General features: G+C 38.8%; 1 protein-coding gene across 1 annotated transcript in view; it reads left to right on the top strand.

Annotated features, from left to right (window-relative positions):
- piezo2b (piezo-type mechanosensitive ion channel component 2b) overlaps positions 1–26542 on the top strand; it is a 100775-nt gene that overhangs the window by 19935 nt on the left and 54298 nt on the right. The window contains exons 4-10 of the mRNA XM_030752225.1: positions 624–666; positions 4423–4585; positions 6608–6878; positions 8560–8773; positions 16406–16580; positions 23971–24084; positions 24755–24790. Of these exons, the coding sequence (XP_030608085.1) occupies positions 624–666; positions 4423–4585; positions 6608–6878; positions 8560–8773; positions 16406–16580; positions 23971–24084; positions 24755–24790 (1016 nt within the window). The remainder of the gene's footprint in view (positions 1–623; positions 667–4422; positions 4586–6607; positions 6879–8559; positions 8774–16405; positions 16581–23970; positions 24085–24754; positions 24791–26542) is intronic.

Here is a 26542-nt window from a genome sequence, read left to right as displayed (position 1 = left end):
AGCAGCTCAGCACACAATTATTACCAACTACACCGACAAATCAGATGGGCTATACTGATATGTCATCTGGTTGAGTCACACTCTGGTGTTGTGTTTTCTGTGGCAGTAGAACAAAGGCCAAAAAGCCGTCGTTAATTTTGCTCCCGTCGCCTCATGAATTGAATACCTGGAAATCTCCCTCTGTGTGCTGGAGTGACGCTCAGGAACACTTCAGCCAATGCAAAGTGTGGAAACAGAGCTTTTGTTTTTATTTTCTTGTTTTCATATTAATGTGAGCACAGAGACTGATCCTGTCCGTTCACCTGAATTATATATGTGTTAAACTTAAAAAAAAAGTTTTAATCAAATTTAAATTTTATTTATTTATTTATTTATCTGTTGTTTGAGCCTCAAACAATGCTTGCTATAGTTTTACAGGCTAGATTGTGATTATTTATTTGTAATAGTGAATAGTAATGTTACATCACTATCATTGGATACAGTAAATAGAAGTGATCTCTTCTTTTTTGAATTTGTATATTTTGCTGTTTGTTTTTAATGACTATTATATAATAATTGTTAACTTTGCAGGTGCATTTCTTTGCCAAACGATATCTGTACTCACTTCATATGTTTCTGTACAGGTTCTTCATGGGAGAAATCCATAAGACAAATTGGCTTTGAAAGGTAAGATAATAATTAAACCAAATAATAATGATGCTGTTACATTTTTAGCCCCCTGAGACGTATCCACATTGGGACATCAGTTTCTGGATTTTCAACAATTTCCAAGAAAAGGTTTTTTTTTATATTATAGGGTTTATGTATTCATAATAAACATAATCTAAAATTATTTATATAGCACATTAAAAAAAAGGGCTGTACACAGGCAACATTAAAAGTAACAGAATTAACAAAAAATATGATCAGAGTCCAGTACACGGTGTTACATGTGAAAATACATTTATTGGCAAACGGATTCTGAAAAAGATAATTAGAAAGTGGCTGTACGAGAGGGAAAATGCATCATCTACAGGAAGCTATTCCAAAGCTTTGAGGCTGCCACCACAGAAATAAAATCGACCTTTCCCGCTAACCTTGATTGTGGAACAGTTGTTCTGATAAATCAAGATATCTAAATATACAGCAGAGACAGATACATTGTGTATTTTATTCATGGCTTGTCTTTTAGACAAATATAAGACCTTAAAGTCAATTCTGTGCATTTTGCACCAGCTGCAGATGGGACAATATGGACTGAGCTCTACGCAGGCACAGTGTCCATCCTTCCTCTTATCTTCTTCACGGTCATGGGGGGCTAGAGCTTATCCCACTTGTCATACGGCAAGAGGCAGGGTACACCCTGTACATTTTGCCAACCTGTTGCAGGGCCAGCACAGAGATACTCACGGGCAATTTAGAATCAATTATCCTAACCCCAGTAACTGGATGTCTTTGGACTGTGGGAGGAAACCCACACAGGGGAGACCAACTCCAAACTCCACACAGAAAGGCCCAGGCCAAGGTGGATTTGAACCGAGACCTTTTAGCTCTTCCTTCTAGCTGTGAGACAGCAGTGCTAATCACTGCACCACCATGCGCATTGATCATTTCTTTTTAAAATTTGTATATTTTGTTATTTGTTTTTAATGACTTAACTTTGAAGGTTCATTTCTTTGCCAAACTTTATCTGTACTCACTAAATTACTTCATCTGTTTCTGTACAGGTACCTGTAAATTCTTATGCTTAACTAAAATAGAACAAAAGATTTTTTTTTTAATTGAAATAAGACTAAAAACTAGACTTTAGAAAAGAAACTAAAAAAAATATACTGAGAACATGAGAAGATACATATTTGATATATTAAGTATTTAATTATTGTTCTGAACTTGTAAAAGGATAATAAAAAAAAAAAATTAAACTAACACTGAAATTAATTAAAAACAAACTAAAACTAAATATTTCTATAAAATAAAAACAAAACCAAAATTAACAAACTCAGCTGAGTTATGAAAAGACTAAATATGTTAATTACAGCTCTGATTGCAATAATCCGAGTTTTTATCTCCACTGTATTTGCAGGAGGTGGCATTGACTGTGTCTTAAATATGACAACTCCACATCAACATTAAATATGACTTTTTGTAGTAGCTTCAGTGGCTCGTCATCTGATCATTTTCATAAAAGCTCCAAACCTGTCCCTGTGTAGATTCTTGATGAACGCTAAACCCACTTATGCTTGACAGTCAGTTAACGGGGCCTATTTTTCAAAGCTTATGCTGTTGTGTCTGCCTCCTCACACCCCCGTGATCATATTAGATGTGGTTTCCTGAGTACGGGAATGTCCTAACTCAGCCACGTCCTTTTTCCAGTACTCAACAGCCCTCAGTGGATACTGGACTGTAAGTGGCGGAAGTAGAGCCATAAACATTTTATCTCACATGCATTTACCTGTTTGTGTTGCGGGTCATATATAGTATATGCATGATGTTTACAGCTGCATTTGGTGCATTTTACTGCCTGTATGGATCTCAGGTCAGATGTTTGGGAGTCTAAAGAGGATTCACACTGATCCTTCAGTTTACTCAGGATTGACCTTTACAAATCCTTTATAAATACCAAATATTTATATAGAGGGCATATTTTGTTTGGTCTATATTTAAAGTTTTTCACTGAAGCGGCGTGACTAATTCCAGCTGCAGCTCTGGGCAGTGAGGACAGGTCTTATGGTAGCACTAGTAATGTTTTTGTAATTCCCTCATATGATAACTATGGGAAAGTTACTGGCTCAGCCTTGTTTTTGGCTCTGATGGTTTCCATCTCTTTCATCTGTGTGAGGATGCACGAAGCTTCACAACAATGAAGCAAATGGAAACAGGCGTCCTTGGGTAGATTAAACTCCACAACAGAAGCGAGAGGTGCATCTGTTTATCTGGGTGTACGTTTTCCATCAAGACGATTAGCACTCTGTTTTCAACTTGTTAACTTTTATAAGCTTTGTATAAGCTCAAGGCCTGAATGAGACCGTTCTTTTTCAAATGACCACTTCTTTCTTTTATAACAAGATCTAAGCATTCGGTCAGCTTTTTCTCCACAGCCTGAGCCGCAGAATCACCAGTATGGTGTGTTTATTGTAAACTGTTTAATTACACATGGAGCCCAGCATGAAATGTAAAGAAAACACTTCACTGGCCAAACACAGGATGCAGCACTATTGCTGTAAAACCGAAATAGAAATTGGTTTGGATGATTAAAAGAGAGTTTTAAAGCTTCTGAAACCTGTTAGTCATTTCAGGGACAATTTTTATTTGTTTTAATAGAACATGCAATCATGACACCTCATAAAATGCGTCCTCGGGCGGCATAAATGCATCTCTCTGGATTATTTGAAGCCTGAGATTACTGTAGCAGTCATGGCAACTGTCCACCACCACTGTTTAGCTTCCTGTTTGAACAAACCTTTTTGTATTTAATTAGAGGTGAGCAGACTAATCAAATAACAAATGTTGCAAAGGCTGTGTTTGTTCACAGCGATGTAACTGCAAGAGTTCAAACAGTGTCGTGTTTTAATGTATCAATGAAGAACACAAGTTGCCTGGACTCGACCTGGAGTAAATATGATTTGTTTTTTAAGCGTTGTAAAGAGAATTCAGATAGAGAGACATCTCAAAATGATCTATTTTTTTAGTCCTTACTTTTCTTACTTCATGCAGATGAAAGAGGAAAAAATAGGGCTAATCGTGCCAGCTGCCTGGTTATGAACAAAGGATGCAGTTTTTAGGGGAGTAAACATGTTTTTCACAGTTTAGTTAAAAACAGAAAAGAACACACACTCTCATGGCCTTTTTGTTTGAATGGAATTTAACTCACTTGTTAACAGCAATATGTTTAAAGCCCAATTTCATTAAAGAGGGTGGTACTGCATATAAAATCTGAACACAACACATATTAAAAGAACAGTTGAGTAAGGGAAAAAATACAGATTCCCATGCATTCATGTGAACAGGTAGTGCTTTCTGAAAGATATAATTGCTGCAGTAATACCTGTTCTCATGATTCTCAGAGCAGTACCAGACTTCATGCATCCAGATTAGCAAAAAATAATAAAAAACTGGTGTGTTTTTAAAGTGTTAAACCCTTTTTTCCCCTTTTTTCTTTTTTTCGAAGGGCAGCCCAGCAAGGTTTAAACAGCACCTTTATTTATGGGTCAAAGTAAACTAAACAAGCAAACACAAGTCTCAGAAAAACTTTCATATTAGACATCATCGCCCGTGGACAGTTTAGTGTGTTGTATCTCATCCCAATGTCCATCATTTGGTTGTGATACTAGCCTGCAAGATTGATCCAAATCACATTTTTTTGGGATTCATCTGTACTTCGAGGAACCAAGTGTCTGCTTTTTGTCAACATCTCTGTCCCCTCTTTTTTCTGCTTGTCCCCAGTGTGAGAGGTGCAGATGCAGGGAATGGCATCCGAGTGTTCATCCCTGACATCGGCATGTTTATGGCCGGCTTGGGCATCTGGCTGCTGTGTCGCAGTCTGGTCCACAAGAGGCCACCTGAGGACATGGCCCAGTACAATGTAGACTTCCAACCAGAGGAACAGGTAGGTTTCATTTGAGCTGAAATGAAGTCTGTCTCTATCAATCTGGAGTTCTATGTTTTGCCTAAAGATAGACCAAAATGTTCATAAGGTTTTATAATTTTTTATTTTTTTTGGCCCACTTTAATATTTTTTTGCCACATGAAAACTCAGCAACATTTGTTATTCATGTGATATTTAAAACTGAATTAGGTGGCAGAAATAAATACTGAAAATATGCCCACAGTGAAAGAAAAACTATTGGTTGGTTTTAAGAAAGAGAGAATATGAAGTGGAAATGTCTTAGTCTGGTTGGAGGAACTTTCTCCAAACACTTCAGTTGACCATAAACCCCAATGTAAACAATTTTACACAAACTGACTGTAGATTTCAGCACTGAGGAAATGGTAAGGTGTTTTTTCAGGTTATGAGCTTGTCAGCATCTCCAGACGGTAGCTCAGTATAATTCACAATGTCAAAATTAACTGCACTTCTTACCATTTGATGTCTGCAAGCAAAATTATTGCTATCAACATATATGAGGTGAGACAAAAAAATTCATGACTCTGTTTATTAAAAATACAAAAACAAATTTGGCTGAGCTCCCCTTTAAGGCCATTATCTCATGCACCTCGACACAGCTCAGAGGGCTCCCCTTTCTGAAAACACATTCATGCGCATTCATAATTTCGCAGTGGACCTACAACTTAAATAATAGAGAAGGAGAACTGAGTAAGAATAGCTGCTGATGAGAACTGCATCTCTAGCTAGACTAAGAGACCAAGCAGTGGTATTTAGCAGTTCGGTCCACCATGTATAAGCCCATAGGTGGTGCATCAGGTTAGGAGTGATGCCAGGAACATACATGTCATGTATTTCCACATTCATGGTGTTGTTCAGTGTAGATTTATCCCCCGGGGATCAGATCACAGCTGTAATGTCCTGAGGCTTACGAGGGAAAACATTCAGCACAAATGACCTAAAAATGCGGGCACACTCACATTAAAAGTGGACACAGTTCCCCAAAATGAAATTCACATTGAAAAAATTTAAATCCACATTTCTGATACAATTGAGATTGAGCTTGCACTTCCAAGGAGCCCTCTAGAAATAGCAGTAGACCCGAGTTGCACAAGAAAGTGACCTTGAAAGAAAGACTTACCAAATTTAAAAAGCGAAAGGTTTTTGTGTTTTTAATGGAGATCTGAACTTTATGATTTTACCTTGTGACTGATCAGATTTACAAATATATTCACAGATTTACATTTTTATCTCCAAAATTGATAAATACCTCAGCCAGCCAGTGTATACACAACAATTTGTCTAACCTGAGCTCTGTAAGCTGGGAGCAGCAGAACTCAAGTAAACTTCCCTCTTAGTGTTGGTGACTTGGAGAACTTCCAACATCTCCTGGCAAGTCGTCCCTTCTCTTTATGACTCGGTGTTAATTAAATCCACATTCACTTTCACTTCAACTATGCTGCTTGGGTTGGCACAGATGGCATGGCTCCTTTATTACTGAGAAACACCAGAAATTAATCTACAGAGCCTGTGTTGCGTTCAGGCTTTTATTTCTGTCAGTGAACCATCTGAGCTGAAATTATTGCTCGATTTAAAACAGGATTTGCCACCTGCTTCTTTCTTTGTCTTGTGCTTTACGTGTTGAAGTGAGTGGCCTGTTTGCTATAATGTTTCTCTTTTACTGAGTCTTTAGGAAAACAGGGACACATAGTTGATTAGATTCAGCAGCCAAGGAAGAACTGACTGGATTAGATGTCAAGCCAACATGTGGTTCCAGAGGAAAACATCTGCTAAGGGCATCAAGCAGCCACAAAGACCACATATATGCTCCGATATGCTGTGTCACATGCTAACTGTGCTGAATGACACTCACAGGACACACATGACATACTTTTCTTTCATAAATTTTTTTAGTAGTAGTAAACATTACCTGTAGGAAATTGTTTTCAGCACCATGGAGAGCTCTGACCTCCAAACTGCACCATTATGTGCACCGTAAATGTGTCGCTATTATCTACTTCCAAGGAGGAAGACGAGAAGCTGAGCCTGGATGACAACATCCTTTTGGAGGAAGACTATGAAGCAGGGTACGAAGCTGAGGAGGATGAGGAAGATGAGGTGCTGGAGGAAGATGAAGAGGAGGAAGAGGAGGAGGAGGAAGAAGAAACAAAAGAGAGCACAAAGATGAAGATTCTACGGATGGTGGCGGAAGTTGCTTCCAAAGTGAAGGAGATCATTGGAAACTTGATAACCACTGCAGGGAAGGTGGTGATCACCATCTTGTTGGGCATGACAGGTGAGATTGTTTGTGTTTAATTTTCTTTGGAAAACCTTTCCATGAGAGTGGCAATTCATTTCAGAGATCAGAAGCTGTTGAAAGTTGGGCACATTGTTATGAAACGTACAGTCTGTTTGCTTATCTGTACAAGTTGGACCACTTCAGTTAACTTGGGTGATGTTTGCTCTATAATTCCACCAGTCTTTGTGCCTCTGTAGCTAAGAGCAGCTGGCATTTTAGCAGTTTTGAGCTTTTTAAACTCATCTCAGTGGCTTTTATAGAATTTTTAAATGGGGGCCAAGAACCATTTCGGGGTCTCGTTACAATCAGAAAATTGTCTTAATGTCAAACCAAAAAACTTGAAAACTGGCTGAAAATTCAATGATTTGCAATGATTTTAATTGTTAAAAAAAAGCCTGCTGCCTTCATAATCATGCTTTAGTATGTTTATGGAGGAGATGTGGCTGCCGTGTAAAGCAGTGAAGCTAAAAAAAAAAATCCAGTGTGGTTACAACTGTAGATCTCTTTTATTCTACTGAGTGGTGGAAGATTTTATGTATAGTTTTGCTCTGTCTTCTTAATCTGTGCTAATGTACTGATGTTTTTTTAAATTCTGTTGAAGTATGAGAAGCAAGTCCTGAAAAATTGCTTTATGAGGTAAAAATAAAAAGAAATGGCCAACATCAAGTTGTAATCTTAACACCATCTATTTAGTGTGACTGGGTCTAACTTCACTGGTACTGGTAAAATCTGTTATTACACAGTTTAACACATTTTGTTGAACTCAGCTTGAAGAATGTGTTTTTAAAACCTCAATTGCCTAGCTATGGCATTATAATAATGAAGAAAAGTGTGCTTTAAAGCACTTTTTTTTATCTCGCAGTCCCTGCAATAAAAAGGTAGCGTACTGTATTAAGGTGTTATGGTATGGTACTGTATGTCTGTGTTATAACAGTGAAAACGAAGAAAGTACTTTTATTCAAGACTTTAGAGGCCAGAAAATTATTGAATTGTTGTATATACGATTCATTGATTCTCATAGAAAAAAAAATATCAGGACCCTATACTACAAATATTTATCCATATAGTGTTTTATTCCGTACACTACTGCTCATTCATTGCTAATCACCAGTTAACCTAACATGCATATCTCTGGATATGGGAGGAGGTTGGAGTACCTGGAAGAAACCCACAAATGTTCAGGGAGAACATGCAAACTCCACACAGAAAGACCCCAGCTGGGGTTCAAACTAGGAACATTCTTGCTGTGAGGCTAACCACTGCACCACTCTTTGTCACTACTCACATTCATGACAATGGAAAATAACACTTCAAGCTGTGCTTAAAAAAAAATGGTTAGATAAATGTTGCAATAATATATAGTGTATTTGAACTGTAGCTAGACAGCCAAGACATAAAACTATCTGCATGATAACTATGTTAACCCATATTTGGAAATAACTCTCAGCCATTATTGAACAGCATGTATGATATGAAAGCTTTGCCACTTTCAACATATTATGCATGTCAAAATGTTTATTAAATTATGGTAACAATATTTCTCAGAATGCTGTAGATCCTCTGAGACTTGATGTGGTAAATCCAGCCAATCTGAGGCTCGTTGTGAGTTAAACAAAGGGTTTGAATTTATATACTATCCTGGCAGATGTCTTTGAATACACTGGTTTTGTGTTTGCAGGAATCATGCTGCCCTCGTTGACCTCGGCCGTTTACTTCTTCATCTTCCTCTTCCTGTGCACCTGGTGGTCCCTCCGCCGGACCTTGAACACGCTCATGTTCAGCTGCTTGTGTGTTTTGATGGCCATCTTCAGCGCTGGACATCTCATCGTCCTCTACCTCTACCAGTTCCAGTTCTTCCAGGAGTCCGTCTTGACTAATGACAGCTACATCAGGTCAGAAATGTGGAGTTCAGAATTCAGACATTACACTGCTTTACACAGTAGGCTTTAAATCAGTTTAAATTGACTTCAGAATAAGGTTCATATATTGGATTACCTTTTTTTTTGCCAGTCTGAAACAAAACTTTTTAAAAATGCTTTGTGAGGTAATTATTATTTAACCCTTTTAGGCAAAATTGGCCATTGATCATGACAAGTATCCTAACTCTGTGTTGTGTGACTTTTTTTTGGCCCTCTCCAAAATCTTGGCAATCAGGGTCCAATGATAAATAAATAAATCAACATGGCTTAAAAACTATTTCTTTCCAAAAAAGCTTTTTTTATCCTCAAACATAGAATTAAGGTTAAGTGATGTAGAGTACCTGGTTGGTGCACTTGGCTTTCACTCTGCACACAGAAGGAGAGGAAGCCAAATCAAGAACAAACTGTTATACAAACAAAGCAGAGTGAAAGTTTAACTGTAGCATTAGATTTTCTTTCCCTCTTGTTATTTTGATGAAATGTATTTCCGTAGTCAAACATCACAAGCCGATACTAACGCCCTTTTACTGTGTGAAAATAAATGATGTGATGACAGGGCTCAGCAGCCGGAGCTCTTTCGACTCAACAATATTTATTGCACCCGAGGCAAGTTTGTTTAAACAATAGATATTTACTATTGTTACAAGGAAGAAAGAAATGGAAAAGACAAACTTAGCTGGAGGGTAGATTTATCAGACTCCTACTCATACCACATCAGTGTCAGATGCAAAGCTTTTAAGCTCTTCACTACAACCAGTGCTGTTTTATTATGCATGAGAAAGGAGGCAATCAGCTGTCTGTGGCTGCTGTGGTGAAGCGCTGTGGTTGGACTAAAGCCACACTGTTGAACATCTTGCCAATATATGTTAGTCACAGTTGTTCAATGAGCTGACTTCGTAACAGGCGGTCTGTCAGCTCAGTAAGTTCTTTGTTTTTAATTTTTAGTCTGGCAGCTTGGAATGATAATTATGCTGTTTATTTAATAACTGCAAAAAAAAAATGTACATGTAAAATCAGCTATAATGCTCTCTAAATGTGTCCTCTATTGACCTGGGTGTCTGTGATCATCTTGCCTTTCATTGATGTTAATCAGTCCTTCTTTTAATTGTTTACTTCACCTGACAAGGAGATTCTCTGCTTTGTTTTTTTTACCCATCGTGGACATCTGGGTTGGCGATGAGGTCAGGCTCCAAGTGGAAGAGTGGAAGTATCTTGGGCTATTGTTCATGAGCAAGGGAAGAAAGGGGTGAGAGATTGACAAATTGATTGGTGCAGATGCTGAACCAATACATCTGAGGTGGTTTAGGCATCAGATTAGGATACATCCTGGATACGTTCTTGGTGAGGTGTTTTGGACATTGTACATCCAAGAAGAGGCCCCTGGGCAGGCCTGGGACATGTGGGAGAGTATTTTTCTCAGTTGGCTTGGGAATGTCCCAGTGTTTCTTCAGAAGAGCATGACATGACTGCGGAAAGGGAGGTCTGGGTGTTTCTGCTTAGACCACTTTACCTATATGGATGGATGGATGGATGGATGGATGGAATTCTGCATCTCAGAAAAATTAGAATATAAAGAAAAAGTTTTTTTTGTAATTAAACAAATGTAAGCTTTCTTATATTTTGTATTTATTGCATATGAAGTGAAGTATTTCAAATCTTTCTTTGCTTTCATTTTGATGAATGATGACTAGAACATTAAATACACAATTAATATTGTACTAGAAGATGAAATACAGTCAAGCTGCAACAGTAAAGTTAATTCACAGTAAACTAAAAAATACATGCAGATATAATGCTTATGTTCACTAAAGATATCTTCTGCATCTGCGTAACAATAACTCAGAAAGATTCAGTTAAAAAATGTCTGAATATAAAGTAGAGCCACCCTCTAAAGTTGATATACACCCACTGCTGTTCAGTAGGTCCTTTAACTTCTAGTAATAATGTTGTGTCTTCCATACCTCACAAGCAGCATTGCAGCTGTCTCAGTGTAGCTGATGTCTCATTGTCCTTGGGTTTTATTGATCTCAGACTTTCTCATTTGAAAGCTGTGGTGCTGTGTGTCGGGAGTGAGGCTGTTTACAGCTATGTATAGCTGAAACTGCCTCGATAAAGCTGTGCGTCTTCTCCATCCCACTCCTGCCTCAGATGGCAGATAGTGTTCCACTGACAGGTTTTTCATTAGGAAACAAAGTCATTAGAATGAATGGACCACTCGCCCTCACACCATCTACACAAGATAATCTCTTTAAATCGTCCACCTTTAGTGACCATGCAGAAGGACTGCCATCTAAGTAAATGATAAATTTCAGGGGTCATCACTCTGGTATTCAGTACGGTACTTTTACTTCTTAGGTTGGCTAAAGATCCTTAAAGTTAATCGAACTCTTGATGCTTTCACCCCTTTGGTTCCCTGAAATACTTTATTAAATGCTGGATGCAGGAAAGTAAAACACTTAAAAGGAAGTGTGCCCAGAAATCTTTTAATTGACACATAAAAGGAAAAAAAAAAATCACTGCTGTTAACCCATCACTGAGGCAGTAAACCTGTGAAGGTCAAAGGTGAATACACATTTTAATGGGGCTTGAGACAAAATGGTTGTGAACTCGTTGTCCCTGGTACAAAACATAAATATTACCAAAGAAAGCGCTCTTTACTCACCTTTTAAATTCCCCTTTTTTCAGATCTTTAATTGATGTGTTATGTTTGTCTTTAAAACAGTGATCTTCTCATTTCCAAAAGAAAGAAGGCCCTAATTTATCTGTGTAAAGGCCAGCATTTGGAAAGGTTGCTACTGAATGTTCAATCACAAAGAGACCATCTTTTTCATCATCTGCCTGCCATCTTCTCACGCCTTCATGTTGACTTTCCACATCTCTGAAGCATTTCTGTCTGCTGCTGTGTGAAAATTGAGGCACGTTCTCCTCTGCTCTGGTCTGTTTAGTTCACACTTCAGACAGTCAGAGGGAAACTGTTGGGCCATAAACATGTGCAGCCTCGATTGGACAATAGGCCACCTCAGTGCCTGTCCTAATTGTCCCTGTTGACAGTGACTCGGCCTTGCTGTGGACCTGGTGCTGAATGAGACTGTTGAGAGGCCTGACTTCTACTTCACTTCCTGCCTCCCTGCCTTACAGTGGAAGTCCCCAGTCATGTGACCAGCTGTAACAAGAAACTGTTCAGGAAATGTGCTGGGTTCTGGGGGTGTTCACTCCTCCACATGGCGTAAAAGAAAAGACTCTGGAGACTTCTAAATCTGAGTGTTTGTCACTGCAGTACGTCAGTGCAGTTCCTGAGTAGATGACCTTTATTCTGCTCAGAAGGAAAAGGAGTGAAATGTATGACATCCTTTGTTTTATGAACACATTTTTAGCCTCGCTGCTTTATACAGAATCCAGGGTTAGAGGTTTTCTTGCCAAAATGACATCTAGAAGAGAGTTGCTATCACAATCAGAAAGTATATTTAATTTCCAAAGTTCTTTATAGAAGGAGCCGTAAATTGGAAGCCACTGTAACACTGGTTTTATTTTCCTGCTCCATAATTTTATTCATGGTTCTACTAGAGGAGCTGAGTCATACTTCAAAAAAAAAAATTATTTATCTTACAGTGACTTGCGCTCCCTCAGTTCATGCACTGTCAGACACAAGCTGTTGTAGCTCCTGCCCCCCTAATCCTACTTCTGATTGGCTGCTTTTCATAATCATAATCATAATTTTGGACAGCAGGTGGGTGTGGCGTAGTGTCTGGCCGGGCGGCATTGAAAGGGCGGACTCAGTCAGTCACTCACTGAGTCAGTCACTTACTTAGTTGTTAGCGCAGTTGATCAAAGACACTGTCAGTGTGGTAGCGTTGATGTGCTTGTATTGAGCTCTTGCACGGCCAAACTCCATGACGTGCTCTGTAGCTGTTAGCTTCTAACTTGTTTGTAGATTTAGCAAATGAGATGATGTGTGAGCATGATTGAAGTGACAGAGGATGTTTAGGCCGATCCTGACACACAAGTGAGCAGAGTATTTTTAAAGTTGGTTAAGGTAGCACTCTGAAATTACCACTCTGGACGGCCAGACTGAGGAACAAGTTCTTCCCTGAAGCTGTAAGACTGTTGAACTGTGGTGGGGCTGTGGAGCTGCACTGCTCTTGCACAATTGTGCACACACACACTCATGCTGCTGCTGTCATTTGCACAAATCACTGCTGTGGCACCTCGTGTCACTACCTTTACTCCATCTCTGTAATCTATGAAAATCTGCTCTGAATTTTGTGAATTCAGGTGTTTTTATAGTTAGTATTTAAACAATTTCTCATACTACACCAATGAGTTGTCATGAAAGGAGGATTATTAAAATTCACACCGACAGCCCCACACTCCACATTTTTAATATTCCAAATCCACTCCTCTTCCACTTCATGTGCATGATATTTTTTGCAACATAAGCTTAAAGTTTCTACTTCTCACCTTTCTCCTTAGACCCTTGTCACTGCTATATTCTTTTTTTCCTTTGAGCTTCCTATTGCTGTCCTCCACCTCTTGTTACACTTAATCACTTGTGTCACCCTTTCTCCATGAAGTCAACGTTCACCCTGTAAGATGCTTTTAACAATGTCAGATCGGCATAATTAACATACAGGGGACTTCTCAACCCCCAATCTTCCACCTATCTCCTTGTTTCATCAGTCTTTTCTCTCCAACATAATTTTGCAAAAGCACGTATCCTGCACTGACACAAAATTAACATATGAATATTGATTAGCTTGTCCAGTGTCACAGGAAAGATATATGTTCGTTGATGTGCAACAACTGAGGCTATAGTTTGCACAGGCACAGGCTTTGGACAACAGAAGATTGGAAAAATATTGTCTGGTTTGATGAGTGTTGATTTCTGCTGCAACTTTTGGATGGTAGGATCAGAATTTGGCATAAACAACATGAAAGCATGGCTCCACCCTGCCTTGTATCAACAGTTAAGGCTGCTGCTGGTGTAATAGTGCAGGCTGTTATTTTCTAGGTACACTCTGGGCTCCTTAGTATCACTTGAGTATAATTTAAATGCCACAGCCCACCTGAGCAATTTGTCACTATGGAAAGACAGGAAAAAAGTTTGAAGCATTGGAAAATACGACAAAAAAACAAACCTCACAGAGTTAATGCACATAGCCACTTTTTTTTTGTAGTCATAAACCCATATTAATCACAAAACCATTAGCAATAAAATGGTAACGTCTAAGCATTAAATTTTCTCAATTTTTAACATATTAGTGTTACCATATTATGATTCTAGAATGATATAATCAATAAATGTTTTATAAGCTTGTATTTGAGGAGTTAAAGCATCGTATTAATTTCTGCATCTTGTTTCCTGAGAAAGAACAAGAAAATTAAACTACGTGCCAGTAATGGTAAACCTTAAGGTTAAACTGTATTGTCACAAAGTAGGCCACACTGATCCAGGTTCAGTGCATCAGCCAGGGTAGAGGCCTGTTCTTCCAGTCCTTGTATTTGTGGTCTTATTTATCTATTATTAACTACACAAGCATTTAAAATGTAATGATGCTAAATGTAGCACCTTTGAAACAGGCAATTTGAAAATATCTCTGTTTTTATTTCAACTATCATGCCCTTTTCTGACTCATATTTTTGTGTCATATAATACAGATGGTCATTACAGTGGGGTTCCCAGAAATATTGGCAGCAATATCGAGTCCAGAAATCAGATTCAACTCAAGGCAATCAACAAAGCCCTGACTTTGATTTGCATCCAGTTTTAAATCATTATGAAAACAACATCATTAAGAATCTTTTTCCTTAGTCACAGCGTGACATCATGGGGTTTTTTAAAAATCAAGATTTCTACTAAATATCTTATATGACAATTTGAAAACTATTTTATACAGTGCTCGAGTTATGGACTCAGCTGAGTATTATCAAATTGTAAAACAAAGGTTCATTTTAGTCATATTTAGAGCAGCTGATCTGTTTCAGCAGGATCACAGGCTGGGCATCTATATTTAACTACCCGCTCCTCATCTTCCCTTATCGGGCTTCATGTTCCACCAGATCTGTAGACTTTTCATGTTAGCAGCAGTTGATACAGACAGCAGAGCTTGACCCGTTTGGGCAGTGAAAGGCAACACAGAGGTAAGGGGACACATACAAAATCAGCTTACTTGACAGTAATATATTTGATGTTGTCATACATGCTCTGGTCTGTCCGGCCCTTGTACGGCTATATGTGAAAAGCCACCTGTGCATGAACACGTGCAAATGCAGATGTTAATGAAAAGCACCACCTGATCACACAAAAACCTGCAAAGTAAATAGTTACACAGTGAGTTCAGTTTATTTCCCATGTAATAATTTTATGAACTGCCAGAACAGAGGCAGGGCTGACCTTTTATAAAAAAGACATGTCCAGCAGAACCAGGCTGAGGCTCAGGAAGGGAGCCCTCTGCTGCAGCAAGAATAGATGACAGAAGTGATGATAAATGGGACCATGACAAACAACAAACAGGATAAAGCACTATTTATGGGAGAGATCAGACAAAGGTTAATGACAAGCAGTAGAGGGAAATAAATGCATTGTGAGTCAAAGAGAGAAGTAGAGGAGAAGTGCTCAGTGCATCTTTTTACAAGTCCCCCAGCTGCCTGAGCCTGTAGCAGCATAACTAAGGGATGCTTCTGTTTCAGCAGGAGAGGATCGCCTGATAGCTGAAGGCTTTGCTTCCCAAACTTTTACTTTTCAAAACATAAGTAAGCCTCCACTCTGAGTGAAATGCTTTACTGAGATGATATGGTACAATTTGGTGCCTAAGATATGATTAAGCATGATCATTCAGGTCTTTGTATGTGAGGATAATTCTTTTAAATTCTACTCTGTAATATTTAATATTCATAATTACCAAACCAAATTCATTTTAAAAGTAAATCTAATTTACCAAATTAGCTTTACCCTTAATAATGTTCCTTTAAGTCATTAAACACACAACACTAAACTGAACTAGACTTACCCTTAGTCCATCAGCATCTGAGCAAAGCAGTCCAGATCTCAAGGTGAACTGAAGCTAAACGAGTTATAGAGTCTCTCTGACTTGTTCTGTGTCTACCCTGGAAACTGCAGTTAACAGAAGATTTAAGCAGGGGGGCTGGAGCCTATCCCAGCTGTCACAGGGTGGGAGACAGGCTACACCCTGTACAGGTCACCAGATTGCAGCAGGGCTAACACAGAGAGAGACAGACAACCATTCACACTCACATTCACACCTATGAGCAATTTAGAGTGACCAATTAACCTAACCCCACAAAGTGCGTGTCTTTGGACTGTGGGAGGAAACCGGAGTACCGGAGAACACCCACGCAGACACAGGGAGAACATGCAAACTTGATTTAAAAATTGTTTAGTAAATTGTAAAGTGACCTCCAAGGAAGAATTTAAGGAGAAAATTATTCTAATCTTTTTCATGTCTAAAGTGTAAAGAAATTTTGCTAGTTAAAATACAAAGTAAAACTGCAGAAGACAAAAAAATAAAATCTTATTTTTCTGCTGTTTTTTTTCTGCTTAACACCGCTTGTTTCTATTTTCATTTACCTTTCTGTCTATCTCTGCAGTGTGTTTGGCATCTCCCCAATTGTCCAGAGCAACTGCTCCTGCACATGGAAGCTCACTGTGCACCCGCGGCGTAAGTGGTACCACTTTGTCAGTCCCATCATGCTGCTGATCCTCTATTACACCCTGGCTACTCTCATCCGCCTCTGGCTGCAGGAACCCATCGACCAGCTGATGGTGAGGACAGAATGAGCGCATGTTTTTAGTCAAAACATTGTTACATATTTTGTAGAGCGATAATTTTGCTCATCAGTTGCACTATAGCAGTTGTTTCTGTTGTGAAATAAGTCCCACAAGTGCATTTGTGATGTGGCTAAATTTAGATATTATGGGTCAGCTTTAATAACAGTCTCACTATTTACACTGAGCTGAGAGGTTTTCAGAGTTTCAGCTTTTAGCCACATTTATATTTAGAGATACATCCACGATGAAAACTTCAGGGAACACAGGAGCCTCTGCATGTCTTTTCTCAGTGCACACACAGAGCTCTGCAACATCAGAAATCAACTTTCATATGGCTTGAATTTTTGTGTCTCTGCAGCATTGGAACTATTACATAAGTATGTCATATAGCTTTTAATGGAACTCAGATGTGTGTTAAATTTGTGTCTTAGCCCTCTATGGCATGAATTTTTATCTTGGGAGGAAAAAATATTTCACCTTAGTTTTTTGGAGCTTGGGGTCCCTGATAATATATAGATCATAACACCCCACCCCCCAGCCTCCCTACAGTACCAGATTTGTCTGACTAGGGTGTCTGACACTGACTAGGGTGAGGCTTTCTGGTGTAAAACCAGACCTGCCCCAAAGCCTGAGTGGCTGGAGGACACCTGGTCCTGAGGGTGGGAGGGTTTGAGAAGCTGCATTTTGCCGGAAGGCCCCCATTGGCTGTGCTGTGGACCACCATCCTGCGACAGGGGATCCGACATAGTACGGGTAGGACAGACGGGGCATCTTGGTCTCACTATTGAACGGTCGTGCCCAGGGGGAAGTGCCACCTCCACCCTCCTTGTAGGACCCCAACTAGAGGCAAGCCTGCAGGAAGCAGGAGCCAACCGCCTGAAGGCGCTGGCACGGGGGCCGAGTTCCAAGGCCCATATTTCCAGACACCCATTTTCCAAAGATTCCGAAGACCATGGTTTGGTCTGGTTTATCCCTTTAATGGGCTGCATGCACAGGGTTAAAACAGACCATGCCACCATGGTGTCCCAGCACAATCCCCTTGACTGGTTCACTGTTGCCTGGGAAAATTGCCGCCCAATATCCTAGCAGGGTCTCCTTGACTGGGTCACTGTCACCTAGAAAAATTAGATCCACAAGAACCACAAGAGAACCACTGGGAACCTTGACCTTCATCTTAATTTTCCTCTTCATCCACAGACTCATTGTCATCAGACAGGACATCTGTTTTCAAAATTAGGAAGTGTAAAATTAGAACTGGTCATAGCCTAACTGCTTGATCATGTTCCTTACATCCACAGAATTTTTGTGCATCCATTTCCTGTGCATAATACCAATACAGCAAAAAAAATTATTATGTTGATAACTATGTATCCCAGCACAACTCCATCCATAAGCACACAAACAAAAGTGGTCTAACTGAGCTGGTGTCCTGCAGGTTTTAGATGTGTCCCTGATCCAACACACCTGAATCAAATGGTTGAATTACCTCCTCAGTATGCAGTCAAGTTCTCCAGATTCCTGCTAATGACGTCTATGTGATTCAGGTGTGTTGGATCAGGGACACATCTAAAACCTGCAGGACACCGGCCCTCGAGGCCTGGAGTTTGCCACCCCTGCCATAGAGGGTTAGCTTTGCAGAATAAAAACAGCAATCTGTACATTTATTCATGAGCACAGTAACAGTAACTTCATTAACATGTGTTTGGGTCAGAATTTGACGATCAATGATAAACAGGTTTCAGGTTTATATGGCAGGCTATCGTTTGTGATAAAGCTGCCCTGGATAAAGCTGGATAAATCCTACTTCAAATCCTACTACCTCCAATCGATTTCCTTCAGCTACCTCTTATTGATCTAAAGTGCCACGTTGTTTTGGGAGAGAAACACAGGTGTAAAAGCTATCCTTGTACTACGATATTTGGGTTAATAGATAATGCACTCCCTCATTGGGTCTGCTCATTTTTGACCTATAGTACTAATTAGGTCATGTTTTTTTCTGTTGAAGAAATGGAAAGAGAAAAGAAAAGGAAAAAACCACACTGGAGCTAACTGAAAAAAATATCTGGATTTGTTAAAGGCCAAAATGAGAGATGCATTTGAGTCAAACAGTAGTCACAATATAAAAGTCAAGGGAGATTCCCTTACCAATCAAAAACCAGAACTCTAATTACATAATTTTACAAATCACAAAAGAAAAAGAGATGTGCCAATAACTGCAGCCAAAGAACAGCCAAAATCAAAATATACTTATTCAAGAATTGTATCAATAATTATACAATACACAAAATAAACACTGAAAAATATACATACATATATTTCCGTGTGTAGTCACAATATGTAGGATATTAGATTCATGCTACAGAGGGGAAGCATGAATCCCTGGAAAGCTATTAAAACGGGGGATTTTTCATCCTTATTACTTGTATTATTTTTGTGCTCGGAAATCCAGATTTTTGTTTTTTTTTTTTTTTTTTTAATAGTTTTACCTACATTTGCTAGCTCATAAGTGCATTTCAACAAATAGGCCACAAATTTGGTTCTACAAGAAATCTAGTTTTTCATTTAAAATTTTTTTACCAGTATGGGCGTGGTTTGGGAAGCTCACTCATGTGTTGTTTGTCTTAAATGAAGCTGAAGACAGCTTATTGCTGATGCATTTTTTTTTACACTTTTTTTTAAAACAGAGAGTGCTATTTTTTTTTTTCCTTTTCTACAAGATTTGAGCACAAAGTTACTTTGTATTCTGGACTATTCAGTGATGTTGATTCAGTGATATTGCTTAAAGTGGCCCATAGAAATCATTCTGGGGATAAAAAGCACATTTTGGCTTTAGATTATAAAACTTGGACTTAGTACAAAACTTTGTTTTAATGGAACATAAATGTGTTTTTCAAGCCCCGTGACAATTTCCTGTGGCTAACTCCTGTACTTATAAAGTTATGTGGGATAACCTTAAAAAGCGCCAAATTTTGAACCACCCCACTTCAAGAGCCTGTAACTGTGACAGCATTTTTTTAGGTAAAATTTTGCATGGTTTCATTAAAAATGCTTAAGTTAATTTACAATAAAACAAAATCAGCTGGTTCCAAGGGGTTCAGAAATGAACTTTTCCTAGATTTGACTGATTTTGAGTGAAATAACCCAAGAGGCAGGGCTTCCCTTCTGGTTAATAACCACAGCGGGAGAAATATATTAGAAATGTGAATTTTGGACTAAAATTTTGGACTAAAAGCAGGTACAAAAAGTCAGTGGGTTTCAGAGACACAATTTAAATTCAGTACTCAATGCCTCCATGACAGCTCCATAGTAAATTCCAGACAGTGAACTGAAATAGATCCAGATTGAATTAAATGGGCAGCCAGGTGGCCTCGTGATCAGAGAAACTGTACTGATGGAAGATTTCAGGCCGATCGATCGCTGGCTGAATCTGTCCGCCGTACACAGCTTAGGTGTTATCTGAGACACTGCTGGTCTAATTTTGACAAAGCGTGAAAGGAGGACAGGTCTCGGCGACATGTTCCTGTGTTACGGTGCTCTGTAGGAGACACAAATGTAGCTCTTATGTAATAACAGAATCCACATTGTTGAATGATCATGGAATCACGCTTTGTGGGAGATAAGAGGTGGTAGAGGTTTTTACTAGAGAGATAAATTTACAGGTTTGTCAGTTCAGTCTGAGAATAAATGAGCAAAGAATACAATGCACTTTTACTCGCTTTGTTTTAACACGTTTTCTGTTTTCACACATCCTGACAAAGGCCATAAAAGATTCTTGTTAAAGTCACATCTTTTTGACTCCTTGGACTTTAAGGTTCAAAGTTTCTAATTTGATAAAACACCCTTTTACATAGGTACTGTTATGTATACAGCTATATTCAGCAAAACAGCTCCAAAAGCCTATTGAAGGCACCCAGCAGCTAGATGATCAAAAGAGCAGAGAATAATAATTTAGGTGACGAGATAGACATTTATAGGATGTTTGAGTGTAAAATAAAGGTAAAAGGAAGCTTAATATTAGACTCAGTTTCATCAGGTGGACACAAACATCTAGAAATGCACATTAAATATATGAACAAGTGGTGCCAGTCACAACAAACCCCACCCCCAGCAGACATTTAGCTGACCGGAACATTGCCTGTCTCACAAACATGTCACTCTTCAAACACCGAATTATCAAGATAACACATTGGTCTTATTGTCCATGCCCATGATTTTCAAAAGTTTAAAAATTTGATCTAAAATATCTTTAATTTTATGGTAATTTTCATTTTGTTGTAAAATAGGTGATTTCTTTTGGGTGGGTGATAATAGTTGAACTGACTGATCTGACTGATATTGAGACAAAAGGTGTGCCATATATTGGCATATCCGGATCATATCCCAATCAAATGTTACATGTCCATGGACAGTAGTGATATGCTTCTTGTTGTAACAAATAAGGATGATGTATCTTTTTTCAGCAGCGATATGGCCAAAAATATGCATTAAAGGGAGTTTATTAGGTTAAATTCAAGTAGCCTGCAAATCCAGAATTTGAATCAGGTGATCTAAGGGTCACTGGCCATCCTTCATGCAAATTTGGTATGAATTGGACTGGTAGTTTTGCTGTAATAATGTTAACAAACACCACATCACCCCCATGGGCAGGGTAATTACCATTGTATTGGGGTGAAGGCACAAGTCCCAGTGATGGATAACTCATAACTCCTGTAGAACCCAGACTGTCTGCAGCAGTGTTAATTTTGTTGACGAACTATTTTTGTCATAGTTTTCGTCAACGACCCTTTTTTTCATGCCGAAAACGAGACGATAACTAAATAAAAACTACCTAAAAGGATTAAAAATGATGATGAAATTGACACTTTCGCCAACAAATGAAAATGAGACAAAAATGCTTGGCGGGGACACCATCCAATCAGAACTTATTTCATTTTGTGACAGGGCGGGACAAGTCTGGAAAACATCCAATCAGAGCTGATTTAATTTTGTGACAGGGTGGGACAAGTTAGGAAAACATCCAATCAAACGCACAGCTGCACAAATTTGATCTAAACCCAGGAAGGCCACACTAGCCTGTGAATTTTTCAGGCAGAGCAGGCCTACTCATCAATATTTTATTGTTATGCTCAATGAACAAGGTCAGGTAAATAAAGATGTTGTTTGTTCAATATGCTTGTGTGTGTATTGGTCTTTCAAGCATTAATAATATTCCAAAACTTAATAAATGTTTAATTTTGTGTAAGTGTGTATAATGACAAATTCAAGGGAAACAAAGAAAAAGATTTACATTTTACACCCTTTATATTTTAGTCGACTGAATCAACTGTAGATTTAGTCGACTATATTCTTATGCTAAAACTAAAACTAGACAAAAATAAAACTATTCAGATGACTAAATTATGACTAAAACTAAATCAAATTTTGCTGTCAAAATTAACACTGGTCTGCAGTGACAGGATGGTAAGAAAAGCATTTTATTTTAATAGTTTAGGTGAACTGGCCCTGACTGTATTTTTGCCCTGTTCCCACCACTGAGTCGAAACTACAGTCCTCAGTGAAATGTTGTGTAATATGTTCATATTCAAGGAGACCGCCTCGCTCCTGAATTCAAGCTGCCTTCCTTAACCTCAGAGCTCAAAGCTCAGCTCCATTGCCCTGTAATGGAGTTATAGATTAGTGTTTTTATAGAGGAATCAATACCGGCCTGTAAACTGGTGGGGCTGTATACATTATTGATCACTCCACAGAGCGGTTTGTGTTTGTGTCTGTGTGTTTTCACCCACTCTTACACTTTAGATAATAAAAAATGATTGCGGCTTAAATCAGCAGTTGACAGGTTTGTTCGATGGTGGAGGTGCCAGATGATGATGGACCTCATGTTTGCCAAAAAGATAAGACTGATTATAAATCATTTTAAAGGTTGATTTGTAGTTGTTCATCTGTGTTCATTCAGCAGCAGTTCATCAAATTCTGAAAGTGGAATAATGATCCAAAGGAGTGAGCCATAAGGAATCTGTTTCTGATAAACTCTTCTGGCATTACCTCTGAAGGTCTTTTACAAATTCTTTTTTTTTTTTTGATGTTAAAAAGTTAGATGATTATTGAAGAAAATCACCAAAAATGATTATCAAAATAAAACAGGAAGTAACATGACAGGGAAACATGTCATGATCCTGGGTCGTGTGTCCTGAGTCAAGTTTTTAGTTTTGTTTATTTGTGTCTTCAGGCCTTCTTAGTGAGCCTTGTTCCTTGTTTAGTTATGTTTGACTCCCTCAGTGTGCCTGCCTCCTCATGTGTCATGTCTGCATTCTGTGTTCCTGTTATTTACTTCCTGTTTTATTTTGCTAGTCTCCGTTCCCTGTGCATTATATTTTGTTTTGCTTCCTTTGTCTTGTTAGTCTTATTCTGTTCACCTGTGTTCCCTGGCGTTTCCACTCCCTCCTCGTTAACCCTTATGTATTTATAGTCCTTGTTTCCTCCTGTTATTTTTCGTGGTGTTGTCAGAAGGTTGTGTGTTTTTGCTTTTTCCTGGCTGCCTGAAGTGCCTTCTGTTTATGGATTATGTTCCCTCTGGAGGGAATTTGTATTGTTTTGCTTAAGAACCAAGTAGTCAAGTCGAGTCTATGAAAGCCTTCCGAGTCTGCGTTGGGATCCACTCTTTGCCTGGCACACAGCCCGTTCCATGACAGTACACAGAAACTTAACAAGCTACAAGGGAGCGCAGGGCGGGCATGATAAACTGAAACACAGAATTAAATATAAACTACAATCCTAACCACAAACAAACTACATTTCAAAGGTAGCAATAACTAAAACTGAGAATATGATCATAAAGAAACCAACCAGGAAATATCTGCTACATGAAAAAGCTCAAATGGAACTCCAACACAATAAACATAGAAACTCAACTCATCCAAGAGGATTCTTCCGTTCTAAAGCAACTGGCAGTTGAACAGAGATGGTGACTTATGACACCGGCTATCAGCCGCCCACCTATAATGCAGTCCTGAAATCCTTTGCCAGGAATTTTAACCCCCATTTACATCTAGCCTCATGTGACCTTAACAGCTCACATCATGGTGTGGTGAGCCAATGTCTCACAGAGGTTTCACCTGCTCATGTGACCATTCACATGATCAGTAGTGGGTTAACAACCCTCAGGACCACCTGAGAACACTAGGGGTTCATAATCAGCAGTTGTGACATTCCTCCTCATTGACTCTGACTCATTTCACCCAAATCCTCCAGATTCTTCCATCACAGGCTGTAAAACACAGTTTACTACAAGCAGATTAAAACTATAACTCTTGAGAGCATCGTCTCCGTTGCTCGGTGGTGGAAAGAGTCCCATCAAACACAAAACTGTCTGTTTGTGTTTTTTCAGGATGACAAGGATGATGATGTGTGCGAGGAGGAGAAGCTGGGAAGATCATTTATCTCAGCCAACAGGAAGAGGCTGCTGTGGTGGGAATCACGCCAGGGAACAGATGAGAAAAATGTACGTTGAGGTTAACGCACACAGCTAACAAAGTACTGATTATTATCATCATTTTCACTATTATTACCATCCCTCTAAAACAGGTTGGATAAAGTTTAAGACTCATTAAAAAACAAATTTTCTTTTCAATTTTTAAGTGCAAAAGTCAGAGAAGGCTTGTTACTTTTGTTAGAGCTGGTAACAAATGTTTTCCTGAAAGCGCTTTGATTTGGTTTTACTATTAAACAATAATGAAGTGGAGTGGAATAAATCAGTAATATTTTAAGGCAATCAAACTTTCAAATAACAAGGAAATCCCCTCTCTGTTAAACTCTAAGGTCGAGCTACAGCTGTTGATTGTTTCCATAAACTCACATTTGCTTCATCTTCATAATAATAAACTCATCCCTGGAAAGATTTCAGATGAACACTCGTTGCCTCTCTCACACGCGCACACTTATTGTGACCTTGCTCCTAAATCAAGGTCTGCAGTCTGTCTCCACCGGCCACCTCTTGAGATTTAAATGCTTTCAGGGTGTGCAGATGCAGATGAATGATGGTCTCGATTTACCGATTAGCAGCGCTCGACTTTGTTCTTGCTTTTGAACGACTATAAAGAACACGGAGGCCTTTGACTTCAGCAGCTCATCGATAACGCACCTTACCTTGTATGCTCTTTTTCTCCTCCTAGCTCCTCTCCACCCAGGATGGAATCAGTACAACTGAGGTGCGGGCTGCTCTGGCTGTGTCTTAAATCTGTGCATTTTCACCCCTTTTAGTCTTGCTGCAAGAAAGGGAATCACTGCAAAGCACTTTTCACACTGCATCCTCATTGAACGGGGTTACCTTTAATTTATATTTCCTGATTGGTTCTGTTAATGAAGGGCTTTGTGTGTACATTAGGCGATATGTGCTATTGTAATAATTTTGCATATATATATACATGTTTGACAGTTTTAAGAATGTAAACCTTTCCTATAAGGGTCATTTCACGTGAGGTTGTCAAATACCTTCTACCTTACGATCTCAGATATGACTGAAAAAAATTCCTTTTTGTTTCTTTTTTTGTTTTTTTTGCATTTTTGGCCACAGCGGCTTTTATGGGCAGTGGAGAGAGACAGGAAATGGGGGAAAGATACAGGGGAAGACACGCAGGCAAATTGGCGGCAGGCCGGGACCCGCGCCGCCCGCACCGCAATGCGGCATATGTATGTGGTCGCCGGCTTCACCACTAAGCCACCCAGGTGCCCCTGAAAAAAATTTCCATGGGAAAGACAGACTTCTTTATTTGAAGTATGTACTGTAACATTTCAGGTCTTTGCTGCCATTGTTTTTCAAGGGATGAAGGTAGGGCTGTTTTTAGATGTTATTCTAGGGTCATTTTTTTTACTAGCCATTTTGAAATTCTTTTATCTAGAAAACTACTTGAGCAACGTCTTTCAAACTTTGTCTGGTAAATATCTTACTATAATTTCATGAATGTGGATTTTGTATTGTAGTTTAAATTAACACAGAATGATAGATACTTGAATACTTGGATGTCTGATCTCTGACAGCAGATTTGGAGGCCTATAGACACCACAGTTTTGCAGGTATGGTTCTGATTTGTTTACGGCTTCTCATATACATGGCGCATAATATCCTTTAAAAATGAAAGCAGGGACTTGAATTTTTGCCTAATTCTTCTTAAGAAGTGTATCTTTTCCATGGAACTTTTTTCAGGCAAATCTGTGCTGATTAAATGGGAAGTTTTTTTTGTTTGTTTATTTTTTTTATTTGATTCATTGAGATGAACCCATGCTGTAATTTTACAAACCAAAAAGAAAACAACAAACAACAAAACAACAAAAAGAAAAGTAGAGATCAAACTACCGGCATCACATTGTACTGGTATAGTTGATAATTGAGATTCAAAATGAAACATTCATATTGAAATACTTTGAATGAAAGATTCAAAGTGCATGAATGCTAGTGCAAGTATGCTATCCAGCACCAGCATACTTGGCAGTGCAGACTCACTTTGTTGTATATGATTGATTGATTGATTGATTTATTAATTTATATAGCGCTCAACAACAACCAACTAAGGTGACCAAAGCACTTTACAGTAAAAATTGCGTCAAAGAAAAATACAATAAAAATTACATCACTAAAAAAAATACACAAAGAACAAAACACCGAAACAAACAAAAACAAAAACAAAAACACCAAAAAAAATGCCATTCCACTACATGGTATTAAAAGCCTGTCTAAAAAGATAAGTCTTTAGCTTAAATTTAAAATTTATCTGGCCAGAGGTTAATCGAAGATCTAACGGGAGGTTGTTCCAGAGTCGGGGTGCTGCCACTGAAAAGGCCCGATCACCCCAGTGTTTTAACCTAGTTCTTGGAACGTCTAATAAAAGGTAACTGGATGACCTCAGAGATCTCCCATGTACAGGAAAACTTAAAAGCTCAGATAAATATGGAGGGGCTAGCCC

Source organism: Archocentrus centrarchus, chromosome 17, assembly GCF_007364275.1.
Source record: "Archocentrus centrarchus isolate MPI-CPG fArcCen1 chromosome 17, fArcCen1, whole genome shotgun sequence".
NCBI lineage: Eukaryota > Metazoa > Chordata > Actinopteri > Cichliformes > Cichlidae > Archocentrus > Archocentrus centrarchus.
Note: the sequence above shows the minus strand (reverse complement) of the source record. Positions and strands in the feature narration are given on the sequence as shown.